Source organism: Amblyomma mixtum, chromosome 10 (assembly GCF_055824585.1).
Source record: "Amblyomma mixtum isolate Tamu chromosome 10, ASM5582458v1, whole genome shotgun sequence".
Classification (NCBI taxonomy): domain Eukaryota; kingdom Metazoa; phylum Arthropoda; class Arachnida; order Ixodida; family Ixodidae; genus Amblyomma; species Amblyomma mixtum.
In genome coordinates, this window is record NC_143021.1 from 69,117,436 (window position 1) to 69,144,799 (window position 27,364).

General features: G+C 49.7%; 1 protein-coding gene across 16 annotated transcripts in view; it reads right to left on the reverse strand.

Moving 5' to 3' along the window:
- LOC149326047 (uncharacterized) overlaps window positions 1-27,364 on the reverse strand; it is a 264,379-nt gene that overhangs the window by 106,571 nt on the left and 130,444 nt on the right. For all 16 annotated transcript variants that reach the window (XR_016286187.1, XR_016286186.1, XR_016286188.1 and 13 more), the window contains 4 exons: window positions 25,947-26,008; window positions 17,126-17,264; window positions 15,777-16,010; window positions 7,452-7,631 (listed from right to left, as the gene is read on the reverse strand). Coding sequence is in view for 13 of the 16 variants with exons in the window: in XM_089562999.1 (XP_089419125.1) it covers window positions 7,452-7,631; window positions 15,777-16,010; window positions 17,126-17,264; window positions 25,947-26,008 (615 nt within the window). In the remaining 3 variants the exon portion in view is untranslated. The remainder of the gene's footprint in view (window positions 1-7,451; window positions 7,632-15,776; window positions 16,011-17,125; window positions 17,265-25,946; window positions 26,009-27,364) is intronic.

Sequence of the window (27,364 nt, forward strand, 5' to 3'; positions counted from 1 at the left end):
CGGGAGACATGGGGCATACAAACGAAAAACACAAATTAACAACGTGACGCGTATCTAAAACAAGTCTAAAAAGATACCAAAGAGTGCCAACGAACAACACGGCTAAAAAGATGACGATGAAAGAGAAAAACCATAAAAACATTAAAACCAACAATGTGGCGAAAGCTGAGCACAATCAACAAGCCACCGAAAACCATGACAAGGGGAAAGGTTTTTCTCCGTGCGTGTTTTTATGCGCTTGTCTGCCATGAACCAACTAGCCCAAAGGTCTGTGCTCTTAAAAAGTTTAAAAGAATAAAAAACCTGAGGTGCCATGGACACACCTTAACATGACGAAGAGCTAAAAAGGCTAAAAAAGTATAAAAACAGAAAAAGCCTGTGGGAGCAAAACGCAAAAACACACAGGAAAAACAAAACGAAGACGCTTAGGTGCGTGGCCACTAGCAGAACACAGTTATGAAAAAAAAATAAGGCAATGGAGTCTGAGGACCAGAAGGCTAAAGGTACAAATGGGATAAGAAATGTACCAACAAAGAATTTGAGCGCAAGAACGAGGATAAAAGTGCTCTATAAGTCGCAGGCAAGAACCAAACAAAGCGCAGAATCGATTCAGGCAGATACGAAGCAAAGCTCTTTTTCTGAGAAGGCAACTGACGGTGTCCTAACACACACGTCTTTTTGCCTGTTAATAGCAGCGGCTTCAATTACCTCTCGGGTCAGTCGGTTTTTATGCTTTGTTAGGTGTTTTGCCAAAAGTCAGAGAGCAGCGGGGGCAAGGGCTGCAATCGCGACAATGAACAGCCAGATTGGCCGATTTTTTGTCATTAGCGTTGGATTTGTGCAAGGTAAAGGAATGGAATACACGACGCTAGGACAGCAGCTTGGGCATGTTGGTTATTCATTCTTGATGGAACAGCGCAAAACATCGGGACAAGAGACAAGCGCTGTTGTTCGGTCATGCCTCTTCTCCTTTCATTGTAGTCAGCGCGCAGCCTTGACAAAATGGAGCGCCACATGAACTCGCTCGTCCTGTCTATAACGCGGGACCAATCCCGCCATTGTCGCCAGTCAGTGGATAGACGCAGGCGAAGGCAGTCCCTGTAGAGTTGGGCTTGATGGTTCCACTCTGATTTAAGAATCTTCAGGCATCTTTGGCCATGGCTCTCAGAAGGAGCATGCCCTCCAAAGAGCGCCAGCACATCTGGTGGTAAAAACTTTTTCCGGATGCAAAACGACATGGTCCGTGCTCATGGACAGCGCTTGTCTCTTGTCCCGATGTTTTGCGCTGTTCCATCAAGAACGACGCTAGAAGAGCACGTGACAGTGCATTCTGGAACCGTTTCTTCCCCAGAGCCTGCCGGCAAAGATTGGGCCGAGAAAATAACTTCAACACCAGCTTTCTCCCCAATTTTGTAAGATTGTGGGAAACCTGGTGGATGTAGGGAATCACAGCCAACTTGTTGCTGCGAACCTTAAAGGGAGGGTGAAATGGTTATTCGAGAATTCGAATCTATGAAGCTTCTTGGTAATGCGTGCAAAGTAGTTTCGCGCTAGCACTTAAAATGGCGACGCAATCACCGATTAAAACCACGACGATTTTCAGGCTTCTCCTCACTGCGTTGGAGAAGTGCGGGGAAACTCGTGGTGACGTCATAACTGACTACATTTCAGATGTCCACTGCCTTCGTCTACATGCTGCCATGCGTCTTCCGATGCCGCCAAACGATGCTTCATGAGCTTCACCTTCGACGGCATTCTTTTCCATCCTTGAAACAACCGCTTCTTCGCTGGAAACTCAGCGCCGCCGTACATGACGTCGCCACTGGGGCCTCTGCCTGTCACTATGCACTGCAGGGAAGCCTGAACGCCGATGCCCCTTTAGTCGGCGATTACATCACCATTTCAAATCCTAGCGCAAAAAGATTTCGATTGCTTTACCTGCAAGTTTCAAGCATCCGGCTCGGCTAAAACCATCGAATTCTAAAAACTCTTCAGTTGCCCTTTAACATCTCTTGCGGACTGGCTATCTCTTTGCCCGATACTTAGCATATTTTCCGCTACCGAAGACAGGAGTAAGGCGGGATACCCAGAATTAAGTAGTCTTCTTGCTTGGTTGAAAAGCGCACTGTGTCTCTTCTGTGTGCCTTCATTCGCGTTCGTTGTCTGCCAGCGCTGTGTTTCAAAGAATGCTCTACCAACTCGCCCAGCATCATACCTTGCTGCATTTTGTGTCGACACATATCATCTAGAAGCGATCAAACCCACCTCCAAAATGATCTCAACGAAACATGGTGCATCTATCAGGTTGATGACGTCAAATGTTTCCAAATGCAAATCAATGACATTGAATAGGTTGGGGCAACCGAAAAGGAAATAAAAATAATAGGCCCCTGCCTGCACCGTTTACACACAACAGGCTTAACCCAATTGAAAAATAAAAGAGGAGGCCCGTAGGCAAGTTGTAATTTGACCACCCGTGGGTGGAAAAATAAAATATTAGGGAAAATGCTACATTAGCGACCCACAGCCGAGAGAGCGGGCCCGGGGAGGCTCCCCTGACCTCCCCTGGGAAGTAGCGGAAAGGGAAATGGGACATGGGAAGGGAATGGGGACAGCGAGGTTTTTGCTCTGATCCTTCAATGATCTCGACTCCATTACTGGCCTGCCTGGCCAGGGCAGGGAGAGCATCGAGATTGCCCAATGGTGCGGCCCCACTCACGGGATGCCCGACCACCCACCATACGCAACGGGCTCCGACCGTCGGAGACAGGAGAACCTAACACGGGGTCAGTAGCTACCTGGGGCTCCTCATCGCTCACTAGAAGGCTTTTCCCACCTGCCGGCTACTAGCCGTCGAAGGTTTTTCGCGGTTTTTCGGACACCGGAAGTATGTGTGATAGTCCCGGCCAGTGGACGCCCAGTTCGTCAACGGCCTCGCGGCCTCAGAACCGGTCAGACTCCGGGGAGACCATCTGTGCTTCCTCCAACCATCCATGCACTTATTTCCTCTCCTAGCTTACTCTTCTCCTACTGAGGAGAGAGTGTTCAAGGCTGGGCGACCGGGCCACTAACCAAGAACGTGGCTTAGGATGAGATGACCCGGGCCTACTCCACCGGTACTCCGCACATCTTCGGTTTTCGCCAGACTCTTACGAGGCAGTACTAAGCCCTCATCCCCCGGCATCCCGCAGGCGGTTAAGCCTGCGGCCGGCCGTAAGGCCGCTTCCCCGGGGCGGCGGTCCTCAGAGCCTGGCCACCATGAACCCCCGCGCGGACCTGGTTTCTCCGTAACCAGAAACCGACGCGTCGGTAGCCAGACTTGCACGCCCCCGCGCGCAGAGGGAGGAAGGTAGCATGTATTCGAAAACCTTTTGGCGTTTTGACATGCCTTCCGGGCCGGATTTCGTGGGTCCAACCTGAGTATAAACCCAGGCCTGCCTCCGCCCAGGCATCGGACCTCACGTGCACGACTGGCCCTCACAGTCGTCTGGGAGTCGCTGCCACTCCCATTGGGGGTTTGCATCCCCAGAGGATGGGTCCCGGCCATCCCATCCCCACTGCTGGCATTGCACCGAAACAAAGCCTAGTAGCCGAAACTACACCGGCCCGTGTTCGGTGGCGGGGGGGGCCACGAGCAGGCTGCACAGTCAGATTTCCCCCCCGCAAATCAATGACAGTGTCCCGCAAATGTAATAACCTAAATTATCGCTATTCTCTCCTATGGGGACGAGCAGTACTCGTCCCCTGTGGTTCGCTTCCCCGCAGTGCACCCTCAACTCGTCCCCGGTGGTTAGCTTCCCCGCAATGCACCCTCCTCAGTTGTGTTACTTTAACTAACAGGGGAGGGCGCTGGCGTCGCAGCGACACCAGCGCCCCGGATGGCGTGTTTGCTGTGCATGAGGGGGGTAGAGGCTGGCCTCTTCTGCTTGGGGCCGGGGAAGTACGCGGACGTTCACGCGCACCGCTCCGCTCTTCGCCGGCGGGTGCCTGCCTCGTGGTCAGAACATGCACCCGCTAGCCCGTCCTGTCCGGCCTCGGAGTTTTCCTCTGCCCTAGCGTGGGCGAACATTCGCTCGTAACCGTGCTGGTGAGTCAGACGTCCTAGATTCCTCAGCGTATTTTGTTGCTAGCTGGCGTTGTTGTTGTAGCAATAAATGCCTTGTTTGTGTCAGCCATTGAGTCGTTCCTTTGTTCCCTCAGAGCAAGGCCCGCCGTGGTCGGCGTGTGCTTGGTAGCGTACGCGACCACGGGGTGGGGTCCGCGCGGTATTGAAGTGTGTCAGCCGTGGTTAAAAAGGGAGAACGTATTTATCTCCTTATTAAAACCCCCCATTCCATAGCCCTAACACAAGCAGAGTCGTTCCGGTACCTAGGAATAACAATAACTAGCAAACTTTCATGTTCTGAGCATGTCTTAACATAGTAGCTGAAAGCTCAAAACCACTCAACCGACTGAGAAGATTGTTAGCCGTGTCCTCTCCTCCTATCCGCAAACTCACCCACGAAACGTTCATTCTCACAAAACTGGAATATGCCTCAACCATTTGGAACCTGCACCAGACTAATCTTATAGACGCATCAAAATCAGTTCAAAATCCAGCAGGCCGATTTATAACATCATGTAACATCTGCAGCACCAGTGCTTCACGAATAAAATCATTGCTCAACATACTGACGCACAAACTACATTACAATTTCTCTCACAACACGCTCCTACTTGCACCCAACAGAACATGGTGTGTTTGCAGCACTTGCACGTAAACCCTTCTTGCCGCAATGAAATGGGCTGTCAGAGAGTGTAGGAACTGTGCAAGTGAATTCAGGAATCTACTCTTGCACCATATTCGTCATTGGCCACAGTTAACGTGCGTTTTTAAGTACCACAGCTGCACTTGTTGCACCCTATTATGTGCACCCTTTGTGTCCTTACTTGCATTGTATGTTTTCGCCCTTTTGCAATGCCTTGTCATAATTTATGTTCACCTTTTTTTTTGCTGTGTGATCACATTGTAGTGTTTTGTTTTTTAAAAGAAATTATGATGTGGTCATAAAAACATGCAAAATATGTTCTCCCTACACAGGTTGCCATTGCTGAGCAGCAGTGTGGCCAATTTTATTACGCCCCAATAGCAAAGATACGGCAACATAGCATCCTCCCTAGGCTGAAGCAGATGCCATGCCTAGTGTTTCGGTTGGCATGGAAATTAATACGCTATTATTGCATCCAATGCCCACTATGAAGGAGGCGAACGGGAGGTATAGGAGTCATGGTTTCATTCAGTGCCTTCCTGTTACGTAACTGAGCAAACTGCAGCCACCATGCATCTTGCCCTGTTGGCCCTCGGTTACCAACAAGCCGACTGTGGTCTGAAAGGGGCTCTCAATAAAGCTGACAAATGTCCTCAAGAAAGAATCTTTATTTCACTCAGCCCCACCGCTTCCTGACCCACAGGAGCTGACTTAACCAACATCATCATCATCAGTCTGACTACGCCCATTGCAGGGCAAAGGCCTCTCCCATGTCTCTCCAATGAACCCTGTCCTTCGCCTGTTGCGGCCACCATACTCCCGCAAACTTCTTAATCTCATCCGCCCACCTAATTTTCTGCCGTCCCCTGCTACGCTTGCCTTCTCTTGGAATCCACTCAGTTACCCTTAAGCACCAGCGGTTATCTTGCCTTCGCATTACATGCCCTGCCCAAGCCCATTTCTTCCTCTTGATTTCAACTAGGATGTCATTAACCCGCGTTTGATCCCTCACCCACTCTGCCCTCTTCCGATCACTTAACGTTACACCTATTATTTTCCTTTCCACAGCTCGCTGCGTTGTCCTTAAGCTGAACCCTCTTTGTTAGCCTCCACGTTTCTGCCCAATAGGTGAGCACCGGTAGGATACAGCTGTTGTATACTTTTCTCTTGAGGGATACTGGTAGACTGCCACTCATGATCTGAGAGAACCTGCCGTATGCACTCCACCCCATTGTTATTCTTCTAGTTATTTCCCTCTTATGATCCAGATCAGCTGTCACTACCTGCCTAAAGTAGACATATTCTCTTACTACTTCCAGCATCTCGCTATCAATTGCGAACTGCTGTTCCTTTGCAGGCTGTTGAACATTACTTGGTTTTCTGCATGTTAATTTTGAGGCCCACCGTTCTGCTCTGCCTGTCTAACTCATTGATCATGCTTTGCAGTTCTTGTCCTGGGTGGCTTAGCAAGGCAATGTCATCAGCAAATGCAAATTACACAGGTATTCTCCATTACCTCTTATCCCCAACTGTTCCCATTCCAGACCCCGGAATACCTCCAGTAAGCAGGCAGTGAAGAGCATTGGCGAGATCGTGTCTCCCTGCCTGACACCTTTCCGTATTGGAATTTTATTGCTGACTTTATGGAGAACTATAGTAGCTGTGCAATTGTTAGATATCTTTCAGTATTTTCACATAACACTCTTCCACACCCTGATTCCGCAATGCCTGCATGACAGCTGAGGTTTCCACCGAGTCGAATGCTTTCTCGTAATCAATGAGCTATATATAAGGGTTGGTTATATTCTCCAACAAGGAGGAGTTTTAACTGGAAAGGGCATTATACAGTCAAACCTCGATATAACGAACACGGATATTACGAATTATCGGCTATATTGAACTCTTCGTAAATATTTTTGACTAATTCATGCAATTTCTACTGTATATATATCGAACGCGGTTGGCCATGAAACGGGTATACCGAACTACCCAGCGCCAAACTGTGCCCGTTCGAACGGCAGGCGGCAGGCTTCGCTGCACTGCACAAGTGGCTAGTGGTGATGCGGCACGCGTTTGCAACAAGGTTTGCATTTTCATCTCGCACTCGCCAACAGCGGCGTGTAGGGTTGCAGTCCGGCAGTCAACGCACGTTCACGCCTCTGGCATCCGTCGAGAGCGCCATGGAAGCAGCACTGGTGGTTTTAAGCATGCAGTAACAATCCTGCGCTCATGTCGGATGTCGCGCAGGTGGTGAAAATGGCGGCAGCTTTCGCTCTGACGTACCGCTTTCCACGCGACACGGCTGCGATGCGGAGAAGCCACAGAAGCCGGCGCCTAACCTGCGCTTGCGGTGCTGTGCGAGGGAGCCAACCTAACTGGCGCTCGGTTTTTTGTGGTCTTCGGAATAGCCGCAAGGGTCCTCGAAACGCCACCAAAACCTGAGAAAACATCTATCCACTTCTCTTGTAAGGATCGCCAGAAATGCTGTCCTTTCAATGACTAAATTGCGCCTTCATTGCGTGCGTTTCGGATGAAATTTTATATTACGAATTTCGGCCATAGCAAACTATCTTACGATTTTTTACTTGTTCGCTATAACGAGGTTTCACTGTAGCCTCGGCTTGGTCACAGAGTCCCTGCTAGGCGGCTTCTCTCAAGGGCCCCACACCCACTAGTACAACCACACTCGAGGCCACTACTCACGGTGACGGCAGCCGGCTGGCGGCCCGACAGGTGCTGGTACAGAGTCTGCAGGGGGTCGTTGATGGCCAGCGCACTGGTGAAGCGAGTCATGATGCCTGCATACGTGCGGGCGTCCATCTTGGAGGCCAGGGAAAGGGCATGGCCCCACAGGCCACACCTGACGGCCCACTCCAGGGCATCCTGGCAAGGAGAAGGCAAGTGGCACTGCCCATGGCTGTCCTCTGAAACTACCTGGTATTACTACTCACTATACTGTCAAATGTTTTTGGAATTCCACTGCTTGCTTTAGGCCGAGCTCCTCCAAAATCACAAAAATGTAGAAAGAAAAAGTGTCTTAACTACCCATAAGAATTTAGGCTTCAGTTATTTTCCTATATCATGGGAACTAATTGAGATGTAGTACTGAAAACGGGAAGAAGAAACGCATATGCACACCTAATTTCGTTACGATATCTTTAATACTAAAAATGTTCATTTCAAGACCCACATGTCTCGAGTAGTTTTGGCATCATAAAATTTTATACATTCACTGCTGTACCAAACTACCAGAAAGCCTGGCATGACAACAAAACATGGCAGTGTCATTCTCCAAATATTTTTAGCAGCGTTCTTTTTTTTTCCAGATAGAATGCACTACCAGCAAGGAATGAAACCCAAAATAAGAATATTTCAGCCTAGGGACGACTCTTCTCCAGAATCAACCTCGCTAGCATTTCCACTCCAGGAGCTGATGTTACGGTGTCCCCTCAGTTTTCTCGTTCGCATTTCATTCATTGCTGACATCGTGATGTAAAGTTAGTGAGAGAGTGAAAAAAATGGGGAAGCAATTGCGAAATACAAGAACGCAAAAAGAATTTAATAAGGAACACAACACAACAAACGGTCATGATATGCAAGCAGGGCTCAGCTCAGCTAGCCCTGGCTATGCAAGTCCTCCTGCGGCCGGCAGTGTTGCCAGTGCTAACCTTCCTTTCCATCACGTTGCCAATGAACATCGACAGCCTATAGCTTCACAACAACGCATGCCCCTTTCCTATCATGACCAGACGGAGCTGCTACTTACATGGCTCCGCTCCTCCTGTTCACGGTTATTCAGGCGCTAGGCTTTCACTTAAAACTGGCATTTTCATGGCAATTTCTTCATCTACGGTTACAAAACATTTTTTCAAGTCCCATCTAGGCTGTTTTCGGGATATAATTAAAAACACCTTTCAGATGCAAAATCTGGTGTTTTCTAAAATCCTACTTTTTCGATATTTTTGCAGTTCCATCCCCGCATCCCCATTAAGGGGGGGGACACTACCCTAAACAGTGACCTTTTGAACCACTTGCTCGATTTCACTTGTGGGGCTAGTTTACATCGCTCCTGGGACCACCTCTGCCAAACTTCATTATTCGAGAATGGGTATGAAGCGTGTCATGCAACTTTTGTCACAAGGATGACTGTGCCTGCTTAGGAAAACTATCGTTAGAAAAAGGAGGGTAATTTTTCAATTTCTTGTGCTATGTTGCCTTAGGAGTGTCCACAGCACACAACTGTGGGGTTACTTAGCTTAGTCCTTGCTATATTTCAAAAGAATGCTGCCATACAAAGAATGGCATTTGTTTTTCATTTTGCACCACTTTCTTGAAACTTTTTTTTTTTTAGTACGAAAAAGAGAAAAAATAGACAAACTGAGCACACAGTTGTGTTCCTCACAAAATTACGCGCCAGAAAGCCTGCTACAATCATGAAAGCGCTATTGGAATGGTGGTTTTGCTGAGCTCAGAGTTTACTGAAAAAATGGGGAATCAGAAAAATGGAGATTGAAAATCACCCCACTTCATTTCCAGCGATCTACAAGCAAACTCCGAAGCCAGACAGTGAAATCTGGCAGAGATGTTCCAGCAGTGATATAAACCCGCCCCACCGGTTTCAACGACATTGCTTAAGGCTAGTGTCGCACCCTTAAGGAGATTGCCCATCGTTGGGAAAAAATTAGCTAACTGCTGCTGAACCTGGTTATACAGTGAAAGCTATGGCGTATTGGGCCACCCTAAGTGGCTGTAACGTCAAGTGCATTCCGGACACTGGCTGGGCAGCACTCCCACCCTGGCAGTTAATGGTTGAAGGCTGCTCACCCAACCAATGAACGCAGCGGCCTACAGTGCAGCAGTGTCTGCCACAACGTTGTCAGGGACAATGCAGCCCTCATCTCTCTCTCCCCACCCCACGTGTGCCTCAAGGCGTCCATTGACCCAGTTATGCCCCCTTCCTCTCCTCAAAATCATCACAGTCTAGAACGCCAATGAACTTATGCCTTCAGTGCAGCAGTGTCTGCCACAACGTTGTCAGGGACAATGCAGCCCTCATCTCTCTCTGTCTCCCAACCCCACGTGTGCCTCAAGGCGTCCACTGACCCAGTTATGCCCCCTTCCTCTCCTCAAAATCATCAGAGTCTAGAACGCCAATGAACTTATGCCTTCAGTGCAGCAGTGTCTGCCACAACGTTGTCAGGGACAATGCAGCCCTCATCTCTCTCTGTCTCCCAACCCCACGTGTGCCTCAAGGCGTCCACTGACCCAGTTATGCCCCCTTCCTCTCCTCAAAATCATCACAGTCTAGAACGCCAATGAACTTATGCCTTCAGTGCAGCAGTGTCTGCCACAACGTTGTCAGGGACAATGCAGCCCTCATCTCTCTCTGTCTCCCAACCCCACGTGTGCCTCAAGGCGTCCACTGACCCAGTTATGCCCCCTTCCTCTCCTCAAAATCATCAGAGTCTAGAACGCCAATGAACTTATGCCTTCAGTGCAGCAGTGTCTGCCACAACGTTGTCAGGGACAATGCAGCCCTCATCTCTCTCTGTCTCCCAACCAAACGTGTGCCTCAAGGCGTCCACTGACCCAGTTATGCCCCCTTCCTCTCCTCAAAATCATCAGAGTCTAGAACGCCAATGAACTTATGCCTTCAGTGCAGCAGTGTCTGCCACAACGTTGTCAGGGACAATGCAGCCCTCATCTCTCTCTGTCTCCCAACCCCACGTGTGCCTCAAGGCGTCCACTGACCCAGTTATGCCCCCTTCCTCTCCTCAAAATCATCAGAGTCTAGAACGCCAATGAACTTATGCCTTCAGTGCAGCAGTGTCTGCCACAACGTTGTCAGGGACAATGCAGCCCTCATCTCTCTCTGTCTCCCAACCCCACGTGTGCCTCAAGGCGTCCACTGACCCAGTTATGCCCCCTTCCTCTCCTTAAAATCATCAGAGTCTAGAACGCCAATGAACTTATGCCTTCAGTGCAGCAGTGTCTGCCACAACGTTGTCAGGGACAATGCAGCCCTCATCTCTCTCTGTCTCCCAACCAAACGTGTGCCTCAAGGCGTCCACTGACCCAGTTATGCCCCCTTCCTCTCCTCAAAATCATCAGAGTCTAGAACGCCAATGAACTTATGCCTTCAGTGCAGCAGTGTCTGCCACAACGTTGTCAGGGACAATGCAGCCCTCATCTCTCTCTGTCTCCCAACCCCACGTGTGCCTCAAGGCGTCCACTGACCCAGTTATGCCCCCTTCCTCTCCTCAAAATCATCACAGTCTAGAACGCCAATGAACTTATGCCTTCAGTGCAGCAGTGTCTGCCACAACGTTGTCAGGGACAATGCAGCCCTCATCTCTCTCTGTCTCCCAACCCCACGTGTGCCTCAAGGCGTCCACTGACCCAGTTATGCCCCCTTCCTCTCCTCAAAATCATCAGAGTCTAGAACGCCAATGAACTTATGCCTTCAGTGCAGCAGTGTCTGCCACAACGTTGTCAGGGACAATGCAGCCCTCATCTCTCTCTGTCTCCCAACCCCACGTGTGCCTCAAGGCGTCCACTGAGCCAGTTATGCCCCCTTCCTCTCCTCAAAATCGTCAGAGTCTAGAACGCCAATGAACTTATGCCTTCAGTGCAGCAGTGTCTGCCACAACGTTGTCAGGGACAATGCAGCCCTCATCTCTCTCTGTCTCCCAACCCCACGTGTGCCTCAAGGCGTCCACTGAGCCAGTTATGCCCCCTTCCTCTCCTCAAAATCATCAGAGTCTAGAACGCCAATGAACTTATGCCTTCAGTGCAGCAGTGTCTGCCACAACGTTGTCAGGGACAATGCAGCCCTCATCTCTCTCTGTCTCCCAACCCCACGTGTGCCTCAAGGCGTCCACTGAGCCAGTTATGCCCCCTTCCTCCCCTCAAAATCATCAGAGTCTAGAACGCCAATGAACTTATGCCTTCAGTGCAGCAGTGTCTGCCACAACGTTGTCAGGGACAATGCAGCCCTCATCTCTCTCTGTCTCCCAACCCCACGTGTGCCTCAAGGCGTCCACTGAGCCAGTTATGCCCCCTTCCTCTCCTCAAAATCATCAGAGTCTAGAACGCCAATGAACTTATGCCTTCAGTGCAGCAGTGTCTGCCACAACGTTGTCAGGGACAATGCAGCCCTCATCTCTCTCTGTCTCCCAACCCCACGTGTGCCTCAAGGCGTCCACTGAGCCAGTTATGCCCCCTTCCTCTCCTCAAAATCATCAGAGTCTAGAACGCCAATGAACTTATGCCTTCAGTGCAGCAGTGTCTGCCACAACGTTGTCAGGGACAATGCAGCCCTCATCTCTCTCTGTCTCCCAACCCCACGTGTGCCTCAAGGCGTCCACTGAGCCAGTTATGCCCCCTTCCTCCCCTCAAAATCATCAGAGTCTAGAACGCCAATGAACTTATGCCTTCAGTGCAGCAGTGTCTGCCACAACGTTGTCAGGGACAATGCAGCCCTCATCTCTCTCTGTCTCCCAACCCCACGTGTGCCTCAAGGCGTCCACTGAGCCAGTTATGCCCCCTTCCTCTCCTCAAAATCATCAGAGTCTAGAACGCCAATGAACTTATGCCTTCAGTGCAGCAGTGTCTGCCACAACGTTGTCAGGGACAATGCAGCCCTCATCTCTCTCTGTCTCCCAACCCCACGTGTGCCTCAAGGCGTCCACTGAGCCAGTTATGCCCCCTTCCTCTCCTCAAAATCATCAGAGTCTAGAACGCCAATGAACTTATGCCTTCAGTGCAGCAGTGTCTGCCACAACGTTGTCAGGGACAATGCAGCCCTCATCTCTCTCTGTCTCCCAACCCCACGTGTGCCTCAAGGCGTCCACTGACCCAGTTATGCCCCCTTCCTCTCCTCAAAATCATCAGAGTCTAGAACGCCAATGAACTTATGCCTTCAGTGCAGCAGTGTCTGCCACAACGTTGTCAGGGACAATGCAGCCCTCATCTCTCTCTGTCTCCCAACCCCACGTGTGCCTCAAGGCGTCCACTGAGCCAGTTATGCCCCCTTCCTCCCCTCAAAATCATCCGAGTCTAGAACGCCAATGAACTTATGCCTTCAGTGCAGCAGTGTCTGCCACAAAGTTGTCAGGGACAATGCAGCCCTCATCTCTCTCTCTCTCCCCACCCCACGTGTGCCTCAAGGCGTCCACTGACCCAGTTATGCCCCCTTCCTCTCCTCAAAATCATCAGAGTCTAGAACGCCAATGAACTTATGCCTTCAGTGCAGCAGTGTCTGCCACAAAGTTGTCAGGGACAATGCAGCCCTCATCTCTCTCTCTCTCCCCACCCCACGTGTGCCTCAAGGCGTCCACTGAGCCAGTTATGCCCCCTTCCTCCCCTCAAAATCATCCGAGTCTAGAACGCCAATGAACTTATGCCTTCAGTGCAGCAGTGTCTGCCACAACGTTGTCAGGGACAATGCAGCCCTCATCTCTCTCTCTCTCCCCACCCCACGTGTGCCTCAAGGCGTCCACTGAGCCAGTTATGCCCCCTTCCTCCCCTCAAAATCATCAGAGTCTAGAACGCCAATGAACTTATGCCTTCAGTGCAGCAGTGTCTGCCACAACGTTGTCAGGGACAATGCAGCCCTCATCTCTCTCTCTCTCCCCACCCCACGTGTGCCTCAAGGCGTCCACTGAGCCAGTTATGCCCCCTTCCTCCCCTCAAAATCATCCGAGTCTAGAACGCCAATGAACTTATGCCTTCAGTGCAGCAGTGTCTGCCACAAAGTTGTCAGGGACAATGCAGCCCTCATCTCTCTCTCTCTCCCCACCCCACGTGTGCCTCAAGGCGTCCACTGACCCAGTTATGCCCCCTTCCTCTCCTCAAAATCATCAGAGTCTAGAACGCCAATGTACTTATGCCTTCAGTGCAGCAGTGTCTGCCACAAAGTTGTCAGGGACAATGCAGCCCTCATCTCTCTCTGTCTCCCCACCCCACGTGTGCCTCAAGGCGTCCACTGAGCCAGTTATGCCCCCTTCCTCTCCTCAAAATCATCAGAGTCTAGAACGCCAATGTACTTATGCCTTCAGTGCAGCAGTGTCTGCCACAAAGTTGTCAGGGACAATGCAGCCCTCATCTCTCTCTGTCTCCCCACCCCACGTGTGCCTCAAGGCGTCCACTGACCCAGTTATGCCCCCTTCCTCCCCTCAAAATCATCAGAGTCTAGAACGCCAATGTACTTATGCCTTCAGTGCAGCAGTGTCTGCCACAAAGTTGTCAGGGACAATGCAGCCCTCATCTCTCTCTGTCTCCCCACCCCACGTGTGCCTCAAGGCGTCCACTGACCCAGTTATGCCCCCTTCCTCCCCTCAAAATCATCAGAGTCTAGAACGCCAATGTACTTATGCCTTCAGTGCAGCAGTGTCTGCCACAAAGTTGTCAGGGACAATGCAGCCCTCATCTCTCTCTGTCTCCCCACCCCACGTGTGCCTCAAGGCGTCCACTGACCCAGTTATGCCCCCTTCCTCTCCTCAAAATCATCAGAGTCTAGAACGCCAATGTACTTATGCCTTCAGTGCAGCAGTGTCTGCCACAAAGTTGTCAGGGACAATGCAGCCCTCATCTCTCTCTGTCTCCCCACCCCACGTGTGCCTCAAGGCGTCCACTGACCCAGTTATGCCCCCTTCCTCCCCTCAAAATCATCAGAGTCTAGAACGCCAATGTACTTATGCCTTCAGTGCAGCAGTGTCTGCCACAACGTTGTCAGGGACAATGCAGCCCTCATCTCTCTCTCTCTCCCCACCCCACGTGTGCCTCAAGGCGTCCACTGAGCCAGTTATGCCCCCTTCCTCCCCTCAAAATCATCCGAGTCTAGAACGCCAATGAACTTATGCCTTCAGTGCAGCAGTGTCTGCCACAACGTTGTCAGGGACAATGCAGCCCTCATCTCTCTCTCTCTCCCCACCCCACGTGTGCCTCAAGGCGTCCACTGACCCAGTTATGCCCCCTTCCTCCCCTCAAAATCATCCGAGTCTAGAACGCCAATGTACTTATGCCTTCAGTGCAGCAGTGTCTGCCACAAAGTTGTCAGGGACAATGCAGCCCTCATCTCTCTCTCTCTCCCCACCCCACGTGTGCCTCAAGGCGTCCACTGACCCAGTTATGCCCCCTTCCTCTCCTCAAAATCATCAGAGTCTAGAACGCCAATGTACTTATGCCTTCAGTGCAGCAGTGTCTGCCACAAAGTTGTCAGGGACAATGCAGCCCTCATCTCTCTCTCTCTCCCCACCCCACGTGTGCCTCAAGGCGTCCACTGACCCAGTTATGCCCCCTTCCTCTCCTCAAAATCATCAGAGTCTAGAACGCCAATGAACTTATGCCTTCAGTGCAGCAGTGTCTGCCACAACGTTGTCAGGGACAATGCAGCCCTCATCTCTCTCTGTCTCCCAACCCCACGTGTGCCTCAAGGCGTCCACTGAGCCAGTTATGCCCCCTTCCTCTCCTCAAAATCATCAGAGTCTAGAACGCCAATGAACACAATGAATGCCAACGGCTAATTGACAGCGCACATCTGTCTCTACTGCCAGGTAGCTTAAAGCACGACTGAGGTGTCCACTGTTCCAAGGGGGCAGTTACGCTCCTTCCCTCTGCTCTCGAAGCTGCTGCTCCATTGGTTTCCCAGCTTAAAGCGCGACTAAGGTGTCCACTCTACCAGGGGGCCAGTTTGTGCCTTTGCTTTGCTTTTGAAACTCGAGGTCAGTTGAAGGTCAAATTTGCGCTGTCCGCGATTGAAAGCTGAGGTCCTGAAAGAAAATAAAAGAAAACAGCACATGAAAGTGGAGCTGGCTGGCAAGAGTTTGTGGAGGAGGAAAAAAAGGCCTGTGCATGCATTTCGAAGGCTATTCCGGTATGGGTTGTGGAAAGGTTGGGTGCAGCTCTTACAAGCATTTTTTATTTCTTTATGGAAAGCACGGAGTGGCTGCACTTTGCTGTTGGTAAGTGCCACGTCTCCTTCTTTCCTCACAAGCAACATACCATGGTGTCAAATAACAAACCCACCTTTTTGTGCCCAAATAGCAGAAACTCGCGGAACTTGGCCAGTGCCCGACCCGAGCCTGTGGCTCCTGGCTGGGTCCGATCAGACACCACAATGCCCTCATCTGGTGATGGACTACTGCCGTCGCCTTCCGGTGAGGTCGTTTCGCCGCCTGGTCGACCAAGTAGTGGTGCCACAGGCTCCAAGATGTTGTGTCCTCGAAGGAGCAGCTCAGCAATGTCTGACCCCGAAACAAACTGTAATTTAAAGGGGACCACATTTTTCTTTGTTGCCGTGGTTCATAAATGGGCAGCAAATTATTTTATTTACACTTGCTGATGGTGTGCTCTGACAGCAACCTTGATGCATGCAGTGCTGCATTGTCGTACACATGCCTTTCGAAATGCCAGCAGTGCTGAGAAGTGAGCGAGGGATGACATTTTGCGCTGAAATCCACCCTTGGCCTACACTCGCCTGTGTCGGTGGCCCAACTGCGTGACAGTCGGCCGATCCCCTCACTGTCTTTCAATTCACAGCCACACGGCTGCTGATTCTGCTTTCTACACTCTGTGTATTCACTAAATGAATGCTTGAAGCATTTACTGCCAAGAATGGGCAGCACTAGTTTCATTTACATAGCTAAGCAGAGCAGAATGTTGGGCCAGTTGGTGTAGCGACAGGAGATTAGCACAAGACGGGAGTGCGTGCTTCTCCCTCCCGTTTTCCTGAACATGAAATGCAATCCCGGCTGCATCTTTACACAGTGCAAGATGAGGCTCAGCCTGGAGAGCTGCTCACCCTATCTGATGCGTCCACCACTTCCAAAGTAGGTTCCACAAGCGACGCAGACTGGGTTCAACTCCCTCTCCACAATCGTCGACATCACATATACGAACCGCTTGCTAGGCATCACAGAAGGAGGCTGCCACAGTGTGAAAATGCAGTTGCTTGTTGCGTTTATTATCACGAGCCACAGTCAGCCTGAAGGTTTCACTCGGGTGCTGCATCGCCCTATCTGCCAATCAACCTGGCCAATGTTGCCACTCACAATATGTCATGTTTTTGCTGCACTGATAGAACTCCCGAGCTCATACGTCAATAATAATCATGCTAGCAATCAGTCTCGATTATGAGAAAGAGCATTTTAAGGCTGAATTAAAATATACTTTAAGCGCTTGTCACATCCAATACATGGTCGTGGTTGGCCTTGGACACAGAGGGAGCTTTTCATAGCCTCAAAACCCCTTCAAGAACCTTTCCCTGGTGCACTAGACAAGCACAATCGTGCATGATTCCGGTAGTACAGATGTGGCCGACTTAAGAGGCACTTGCACGTTGTGACTGCAACTACCGAGTAGAAGAGCAGCAGTACCCCATTCTGCCTGAGCATGAGGACCAGCAATTCCCACAGGAGGATGTGCGATGACCGGTCAGGCAGGTTGGGGTCCTCAGCAAACGACTGAATCTTGTGTGTACAGAACTGGATCACATCATTCTTGTGGGTCTGGGACCTGCACACAGTTAGACCCCAAATGCTTGGTTCACTATTGGGGACCACCACTTAATAAAAAGGGTCACAAACAGAAACAAGGAGGAAGGAAGCCCATCTGTGCACAGCCCAGAGTGTGTGAATGCAGTGGCATGGTTGTGTGACTATAGTTTGCACCATAAAACAAATGAGACCAGCGATATCCACACGTACCCCCACTTGGCCACGCACCGATTTCATGCATCAATGGCCTTCGAGTGCTGGCAGTCGACTCTATGGAGTTTGGGCATTCTTACCTTCTGGCCATGTTTGGGGGGTTGAACAGTAAACACCATTAGAATTATCACATACCCCTACTTTCCAACCTAAATGGTCGTGCAATTTGGGAGTCACAGAGGTTGACATTTCGGACCACAGTCGCATGCGATTCTGGTGCGGCCCTCCACTGTGCAAGCTCAGAGGACATTCTGAAGAGAAGGTGTTACACTGTTCGGGATTCAGCAAAGCAGGGGGTGATCACATAAAATAGGGCACTACCCAACTGCACCTCATTTTCTGTTCCCTACTGCTGGTTCAAACTAGTATTAATCCTTTTCGGCCCAAATTGATATGATATCAAGAGATGTACAGACCAACAAGTGTAGGATGAAAAAAAATTCAATAAAATCCCCAAATCAAAGTTCTGTCTGTTTTTTTGCATGATTTCAAATGGAATCAGTGAGACATAGTGGGTGCAAAATGCTCAGTTTATTGAAAATATTATTTATTATCCACTGCTTTGAAACACTTGCTTGTCCCTGCTGAATGTGCCACAGACATCTCCAAGAGTACACACAGCTTTTCACTGCGGGCGGGTCAGTGTGCACATTCCTGAAATTCCCCCTAGTGCAGACTTGAATCGAATCTCATCTTATCCCCTGCTTGCACGAACCGATAACACTCAACTACAGCAGCTGGCACAAAAATTTCAGCAAGTGACTCAACTTGTTTAGTCTGGCTCCCACAAGAAATGCCAGCAGGCATGGGCCACACAACAACTCACGGTGGCAGAACCTGGAGCAGCAGCTGAAGGGGGCCACGAGGGGAGTGCTGTGGTAGTGAAACTACACACTACTGGTGATTGAGGTGTGCTGCAGCGTTCAAGGGATACATTAAAAAAATTCAACCTTGTAATCACTGCCCTGTTTCGAATGCACCTGCAGCTTTGTCGCTGTTATTGGGACTAGAGCGCCAGGCACATCTGAAATGAGATGCATCCCTCCAGCGTTTAGACGCCGCGCTTGCATGGGAGCCACGTTGTACACAAGCCTGCAATTACGCCGGTTTCATGAACGAGGGCCCAACAATCGAGAGCAGCGGTGGAAGCCTCCGTTTCCCTCGTCTGGCTTAGGTTCCTGCATCCGGCAAATACAAAATATTGGTGGGCCTACGTACACTTGTTTATTTGCCCCAGTACAATGATGTCAGAGATTTAAATGTTCTTATAGCTTCTATCTACTGTAGACTGCAATAAATAAGTCTCTTGTTTTTCCTTCCATCTCTCAGAAAATAGCAAAGCGTGCAACAATTATCTGCTCTCCGAGCTGTTCTTCCCCTTGCAGCACCTTATTGTGACCCCGGTTTAAGGTATTTGTTGTCCTCAATTCATGCAAGTGCCACTCTAGGCAGTCGATGCACGTGAAGCAGAACTTTGGAGCTCCTAAAGAGAAACTTTATTGCACAGAAATGGATGAGAAACAAATGAAGTGAAATAACACATGCACATGGCTCAGGGACAACAGGGAACAACTTTCGAGCACACTCAGCATAACACAACATCACACACTGATGTTCCAAATATCACTAATGAGTCACTTTCGTATGGCATTTGCACGTGCCACACTAATGTAGATAAATAAAGCAAGAATATTTGCAGTGACAACTGAGTCTTATAGTCTACCACTCATAATGCTAAGCATTTAAAAATTCTGAGGGCGCCTGCTCACGTGGAGGAATGCATGTGTTTAGAAAAGGGAGAAATCACATCATACCTTGATGGACACCTCGTCCGTGCTTGAAGCACGCAATTGAAGGCTCACTGGTCCCTGTCGCAAGCTAGACTCCGACTTGACTAGCACATGTATGGAAACGCTATAACATCACCTAGAATGCTCAAAGTTTTGGTATTCCGTCAACCAGTGATGACTTGGCTGGGATTTCATTTGCGTTATCTGTTGCTCAAACCAGCTTTGACGGATGCGGTTTTGCGCATCTCTTTTCATTTCTGCCCGTGCAATGATTGCGACTCAGTTTGGGTATGACATGATCATGCTGTAAATTTTGCCATCTTGCATGCCGGCGTCCTGGGTTTGATTCCCATCTATTCTTTTATTTTTATTCTTCTCATGGCTCGTTACAGGGGACCAACTTCCGGCATCAACATTGAGATCTGGTGCATCAATAAAATGCTTGCGCGAAATTCCTAAAGCAACACCTGTGCAGGCACAGGTCATGATGAATACAGGCTGCCAGAGGGCGTACCAGACGCTGTAAACCCAGACGAGTGACTTCACAGTAAACCACAGTTACCCTAAAACAAGGTGTTGCAGTGCGCCAGTGGGTGTGATTTTTTTAAGATTCTGCTCCTCCAGGACAGAACTGGACAGCACAAGCCACATTTTGCCTTTTGCACTGCAAAGTGTGCCTCATAATCCTGTGCAGCAATGCTCACTTTCTCAGCAAAAGGTACCAATGCAGGCCATCAAGAAAGACTGTGCTGCAGCGCTTCAAGTATAACACTAAAATTTGGCCTCTGCACAGAGAAGCCTTGTCTACCAGCAGAGACAGTCTAAGCTTTCCTACTGGCCACCAAAAGTGCTCTGGGGAGCAGCAACAAAAACAGCAAGGTCTACACAGTAACTGGTGGGTGGCCCAACAGGGGGCCTTCAAGAGGAGCAAAACAGAAAACGATCTGTAGACATGCTGCAGCAACAAACACTGCAGTGATGCCGGTGTGTCCACAGTACATAACAACAGATAAATGTGGCCATGCTGCAGAGGCACTTCAGGCAGACATAAAACCACGCACAAGGCTCAACGTGCAGCAAAAAAAAAAAAAGACAGCTGCACAGAGCACACTTGAAGGAAGAAATCCTACAGCTTGAAAAACCATAAGCTCGAGATCAGCAAGCTTGAGCTGGAGTTAAAAGGGCAATAGATCAAAATAGCAGGACACATGAATAAATCTAAGTGATGAACCTTTTTTCTGTTTTCAATGTTTCAATGCTTTTTCCTAGAATGTGTACCAACTCGCCCATCAGTCGCTGATTGCCTCTGCCACTACCTTCCTATATGTTGTGCGCTGTTCACTCAATAAAATTCAGTTCTTTCCTGTCCCTTCTTCATTTCACCTTTGGGCTTCTTCCTTCGCGCTGCTTTACTCATGTTGAAGTACAATTTTATTGACTGCTTCTAAAATGTGACATCATCGTGTAGATTTCACATCAGTTCCATACCACTACGTGGTAGGTGTCATTTTGCTTCCATCCCTTCTTGAAACAGCATACCATACTCAAGTGTGCGGGTCTCGTTTGCATACATGATGTCCTTTCCATGACTCCTCATTAACTTGTGCCTCTTGTCAGACTGCAAGAGAAGGCAGCTGTTCAGCTGGGATGCGGTGGCTGCAGCTGAAATGGGAATATGGGAGTGCCTTTGTTCTGCAGAGAATGCCGTTTGGCTGCTGCTGCTGCTGCTGCTGCTTGCAATGATGACATACTTGGGTTTGCCTGCATAGCCGAACTTGCAGTACAAGTTTATCTTTTTCTGGACTGTGCAACAGCATACCCCTAGCCGATAAGTATCGCCTTGCTACAACTGTTTCTTTTGCCCAGAGTACATGACATGTTTTCATGAGCCATGATTCCCCATTTTCACTTGTCCAGCTCGGGCAATATTGACCACTCTGAGCTTATAAAGTAACGTTCAGAGATTACCGTTATAACGTGTGTAAAGGCCGCTTTTTTTTTACAGATTCTAGGGCCAATTTTCGGGGTGCGGCCCAAACATGTGATGTTTGAAAAAATTTTTTTTAAAAATAAAACACACCAATAAGGGAATGAGTGGCATTTACTCTACATTCAGTCGTCCCGACTCTGAGCTGGTGCCGTGCTGCGGTGCATGCTCATCCCACAAGAAGCCTTGTTCTGCACTTCCATCGCACAGCAGAGCAGCTCTCCTTCTTCCAGTCCGGGACACTCGCACGGCTTGCCTCGGAAAGCGCTCTTTTTGCAGCCTGTGTCCCTCAGTGCATCCTTTTGGTTGCCCCATCGTCGGAGGCACTTCTGGGCCACGTTGAATTCTCTGCACGCTTGCCGAGAGCAAACTCCCAGCCGTGCAGCTATTAAGGAGCTGGCCCACTGTGCTAAAACTGCAATGCTCGGTGGCAGCACATGAAAGCCACAACTACAGTGAACTAACATGCCACCACAACTCACAGAAATGTGGAGCTGGTGATACCGATGCCGATATGGATAGCGGGAGCTCGTGCAGTTGGCGGAGGCGTTTTGCATCAAACAGAAGGATAAAGATTGCATAAGTGACCCTTCTATCAAACTGTATCACAATGAAGACAGGTTTTTGGTTTCCGCATGTGTGTGATGTGACAGTTTTGAAACTATAAAAGGAGTGTCGTGTTTTCAAATAAAGTTAGTCGCGAGTCTGCGCTTGTTGTGTTATCTTCTTGTCCTTGTCTTTTTGTGCGCAGTACCCCCCTTGTATTCACCACGATTGACCGACTAGCCCAACAACGTACGCTCTTAAACTATAGCGCTTGCTGTCAACATTTTTGTGAAGGCTTTCATCTATCTGCCTATTTGCAACGAGTTGGGCCACTTTGTGCGAACTTCGCCGCGACCAGTAGCGGCGAGCATACCTCCGAAGCTGAGTTCTGTAATGCACCTACGCTAAGCTGACAGTACGGTCTTCAAATCGACTCAGTATCATGACCGAGCGCACGGCGTTGCTTTGGCTTGCGTCGTCTGCCAGCAGATGACAGCATCCTGGTGCGGCAACCGAGGGGGAGCCCGCCTCTGGCGGTGAGTCCGCAAGCAGCAAGTAGGTCCTGTGACCATGACGCTGTTTCCTGTCAGAGCGGAAGCCGAGACCTGTCAGCAAGTAGTCCGGGACTGGAAAAACAAATGTGGCCATTGTCGACTTTTTATCACCTGTTGTGTAGAAAAAAGAAATGCATCTTGAATAAAAATTCAGTTGTCAGTTGAGTGCAGTGTGTGTCTTGTTCTTTCAGTCCACGTCTTTTAACGCTGGTTTTTGAAGATATCACAACGAAAACAGTGCAAACTTCACGAAGGAGACGAAACACAGGCGCTAGCTAGTTGTTAGTCAGCGCCTGTGTCTCGTCTCCCCTTTTTCTGTGTCCTTCATGAAGTTTGGGCTGTTTTCATTGTGATAGAAAACCAACTAGCTCGTGAGGTGTTCTTTTGAAGATACATTCAACCAACTCGCTCAGCAAGCCACCCTTGGCTGTTCTCGACACCACTGCCGAAGCATTAGCCCCGCTGCTGTTCGCCAGCATCCGCCCATCGTGAATGCCGCCGTGCGACATCAGTGATGTGGTAGCGCCTGTCTGCACACAGATTGCTACGAAGGAAGCGGGGGGTGGTCATCTTTAGTTCACGCCGATGTCATGCACGAGCTTGCGCATGTACTTACACAGAGCTAATCTCACGTTGATCATCACACAGGCACACAACTCGCAATAACAAAATCTCAAACTGCGTCCTTGAGCCTCAAAATGTTATTCACGGCGAGCGATACCTTCGAGCTACTGTTCTCTGGCAGTGCGTGCAAAGCGGGTACACATTTGAGCTGCTGTTGCGGCTGCGAAGTTGGTTGAAAGGTGTGCCAAGAGAAGCAAACAGTGAGGGAAAGACATAGGATAAGGCTTACCGGATGCACTGCTGCTGCAGCGGACGAAGGCAACTCTGTACACTGTGCGGCTCTCGGTCGTATCTCCGGCGGTGATCAGAAAGCCTCAAGGTGCCGACACGTCGGGTACATCTCGCACAGCGAGAAAGGCATCTCACCCGAAGCCACTGCTCCTCACACGTTCGCGGCGCAACAAGCGCTGGGCAGGCACCGCACAGCCGCCATGTTGGATTTAGACTGGCACAAGACTACTCGATGCAGCCTTGGCCTTATTGAATCCGGTGCTGCTCCAGTCTAGTTTCGTTCGTGCAAGCGGCTTATCGGCAGGGGAGATTAAGACTTCAGTGAGATTCGACTGAGCCTGAAGATTAAAGCGTGGCCCGCATGGAGCGTTTTCTGCCCGTGAAATCGCGTCGCGCGCCTAACCCCCTCGCCGGCGTTAACGAATTCACTCCCGCATGGTCAGAAGCCGAGCGTGAGCACGCTACAGGCGCGTTACCGGATACATTGACAAGATGGCGGCGCCCTGTTCGCTCGCTTCGGAATAAGTACATGTCACCGCTGGATTCTTCGACGTGATAGCTCGCTCAGATGGTAGTGGTTCACTTTTATTTTGCACACTCTCGCCCACGTGTAGGAGTAAAAGCGATGACTAGACCCTGTTTTTCAGATAATTATGGCGATTTTCAAGCTCTTAGGCCTAACTAAATGCAGTATGTTTACCTCGCAAGAACGACACCTGGTGAAGCAGTTGTCTAGCGTTTAGTCACTTGTCACATTTTCATCGATTTGCAGTCTTTCTTCTTGGAACCAAAAAAGGCTCGCAATGCACCCACCCTAGTTATCAGTAATTGCAGACAAAAATTTCTTCAACACAGCGTTGATGTCCTTTGGCGTCTTGTCACTAGATGGCGCTACCATTCACGCGTACCCCTGAGGGACGCTACGGTTAGCTATGACATGGCCAGCTGAAAGTGTCATGTTTACACTATTTACAGCGTACGCAACGCAATCAGCGATGCGTGCGCAAGCTTACTGCGTATGCCCAACTAAAAGTGTCTAATAGCAACACCCTCGCAACACCACAAACAATGAACAAATTTCCCACCAGTTTCTCCAGAAACAAGAAAAACACACCAGCGAAGCTGCTCGCCGCTCCGGCTAGCTAGCCTAAAAAAATAAAGAAATACACGGTGGCCGATGCCCGGACCATTCTGTCGTCGCCCCGTGGGAGCGACTCCGAAAGACAACAAGCTGCTTGGCCGTTACGGCCGAAAAACCCGCAACCCAAGTCTCGGTACACTTGGAGCGCCAAACACCCGTCTTTCCGGGAAGTGCGACGCAGAGCTCGCGAGCACGTCTCTCTCGGCCGGCGTGGCTCCGTCCAGAATCACGTGATGCCCGCTCCGGCTCGCATTGGCCCTCTGTCGCTGCCTTCTCCCGGCGTCGGCGCGGCGTCGACGTTTTTTTCTGTTTCGCCAGAACCCGACGATTTGGCAAAAACGTCCTCTCCGGCGGCAAAAAGACGCTCTGGTGCCGTCGACACCGACGAATCGCCTGGAAAAATGCTCCACGCGGGCCACGCTTAAGACTGGACTAAAGAGTTTTGTGCAAGCAGGCCCAGTTCAAATTCCATATGGAATTTTTCCATATGGAGGTTCCATATGAAAGCAACGGATATGTCATTATCATTTAAAATGGATGACACCCTAAAAGCATTGGCTTTCAGGCAATTGTTCCCATCCAAATCTCCACAACAGAGAATGATTACCAACTATACCGAAAAGTTTCACACTGCTTCTGACAGTTTCACAGGCAGTAATGAAAAGTAATCTAGAAGAGTGCGGTGAGGGGCTAGTTGGTACGACATTATGAGGACAAAAAGTAACTGCGCAAAAGGACGGGACAAGAGAAAGAGAACCACACGGGACAAACGCAGACTGACAACTGATTTATTCCACCAACTCTTCTTTCCTTCAGCAGCAAAGCGCATGTGCACCAACCCCAAAAAAAAAAACAGAAGCGACACTCATCTCGTGGAATCAAGGAACTCAAACTCCTTGCGGTACAGGTGTACTGAAGCATCGCTAATGCACTTGTCAGGCCCTAATCTCGCGATTTCCAAGGCCTCGATAATTTCTCGTTCTTTCTTATCCCTCGAGCGTCCGATAATCTTAGTCCTATCGAAAAGCGGATTACAATCTTTGTCATCATGCTTCCAAGTGTGACAGTGCTTAGGCAGATGCTGCCCCCTTGAATCATCTAAGGAATTTGCGTGCTCTAATAATCTAATGTTGACGCAGCGGCCAGTTTGCCCTGTGTAGAACCTACCACAACTCAGGGGAATCTGATAAATTACATTGCATGTACACTGTACGAACTTATTCCTGTGGTTGATGCCACACTCAACCTTCTTTTGCTTATCTTTTCTCGCCAAATTGCACAAATGCGACAACTTGCAAGGTGCAGAAAAAATGACCTCAACGCCGAATTTTCCGGCGACCCTCTTCAGTTTGTTTGTCCCGTGTGGTTCTCTTTCTCTTGTCCCGTCCTTTTGCGCAGTTACTTTTTGTTTTCATAATGAAAAGTGTCAAGTGAACAGCAGGACAAGCATGCTCTGTTTGAGTGAAGTGACCCACAATGCAGGAGGGACATTATTAGGCTCCATTTCTACCTATACAGGAACATACAAGTCCATTTCCCCCCCCCCCCCTCCCATAAAAAGAAAAAAGAAACGGTGCAATTTGTCCCTTTCCCAAGTAAAAAAAAAAAAACTCACCTAACCAGGGGTCCTGGGAATTGCTGCAGTTCATGGAACTGTGGGTCCTTCTGGAACAAGTGCTGCACATGGAGACAGAAGAGGTGGTCAGATGAGCAGAACACAGTGGCAACTGAATTGTCACATCCCCCCACCAGGCTACAGCTGAGACTACCATGTGGTCCCATGCACCAATGAAATGCTGCCACCTTGAATCGAACCCACTGCGTCTGATAACAGGGGTTTGCGAACATTCTAGGCATGCACGAATAGTAGTCCGATTCGAAGCGAATCGTACTCTTCTCGGAATAATTTCAGAGCAAATACTTGTGCCACACACACATACAAAAAAAAAAAAAGGTTGATGGCACAAGAGGCATTTTCAAAATCCACACCAAGCCATTAGATGAAAATGCATCGAAGCTGTGTCCCACCGCTGTCCTACGTCTTCACTGTACAGCAGAATCTCGATAAACGGAAATCGGTTAAACGGAACTACCGCTTAAATGGAACAAACGCCTTGCGATTGGTTGGTTTTGTATTAAGGCAATGTAAAAAAAATCTCGTTAATCGGAACTCAAATTTTGCGACCACCGCGTTAACAGAACTGAAAAACTTGAAACCGCAACTAGTTGGACAAGCGCAGTGCCATCGCATCATTGCTCCCCTCCTTCTCCTCCCCTTCGGTCCGAGGGTAGCGCAAAAACGACCGCACAATGCGTTGGAAAGGAAGATGGAGATCATCAACGACTTCGAGAGTGGTCGCTTCACGAAAACGGCGCTAGCAATGAAGTACGCCGTCCCCAAAAGCAGCCTAACAAGAATTCTTCAGGATAAGGAGAAGCTGCGGGAGGCTTTCGAGACGTCATGCTTTGGTCCTCAAAGAAAATGACTGTGAGCGGCTGACCACGAAGACTTGGAGAAATGCCTGGTGCTTTGGCTGCGGAGAGCCCGCAGTGAAAACATCCCAATCAGCGGGCCACTCATTTGTGCAAAAGCGGAAGAATTTGTTCTTCACCTCGGCATCGAGGGTTTCTCGTGCAGCGAGGGATGGCTGACCCGATTTAAAGAGTGGAATGGACTGGTGTTTCGTGCTGTTTCAGGGGAAGCTGCCACTGCTGACACGACGGCATGTGGAGACTGGCGAGGAACACGGCTCCCCGAGATTCTGGAGGAATACGATCCAGAGAACATCTACAATGTAGATGAGACTGCACTCTTTTACAAGTTGCTCCCCTAAAAATCGCTATCATTTAGAGGAGAGAAATGCACCAGAGGGAAACTGAGTAAGGACAGGCTGACCGTCCTTATCGGTGCCAACATGACGGGCAGCGATAAGTTGAAGCCGCTAGTGATTGGCAAATCGAAGCATCCTCGCTGCTTCAAAAACGTCGCAACCTTGCCCGTTTCACACCAGGCCAATGGCAAGGCATGGATGA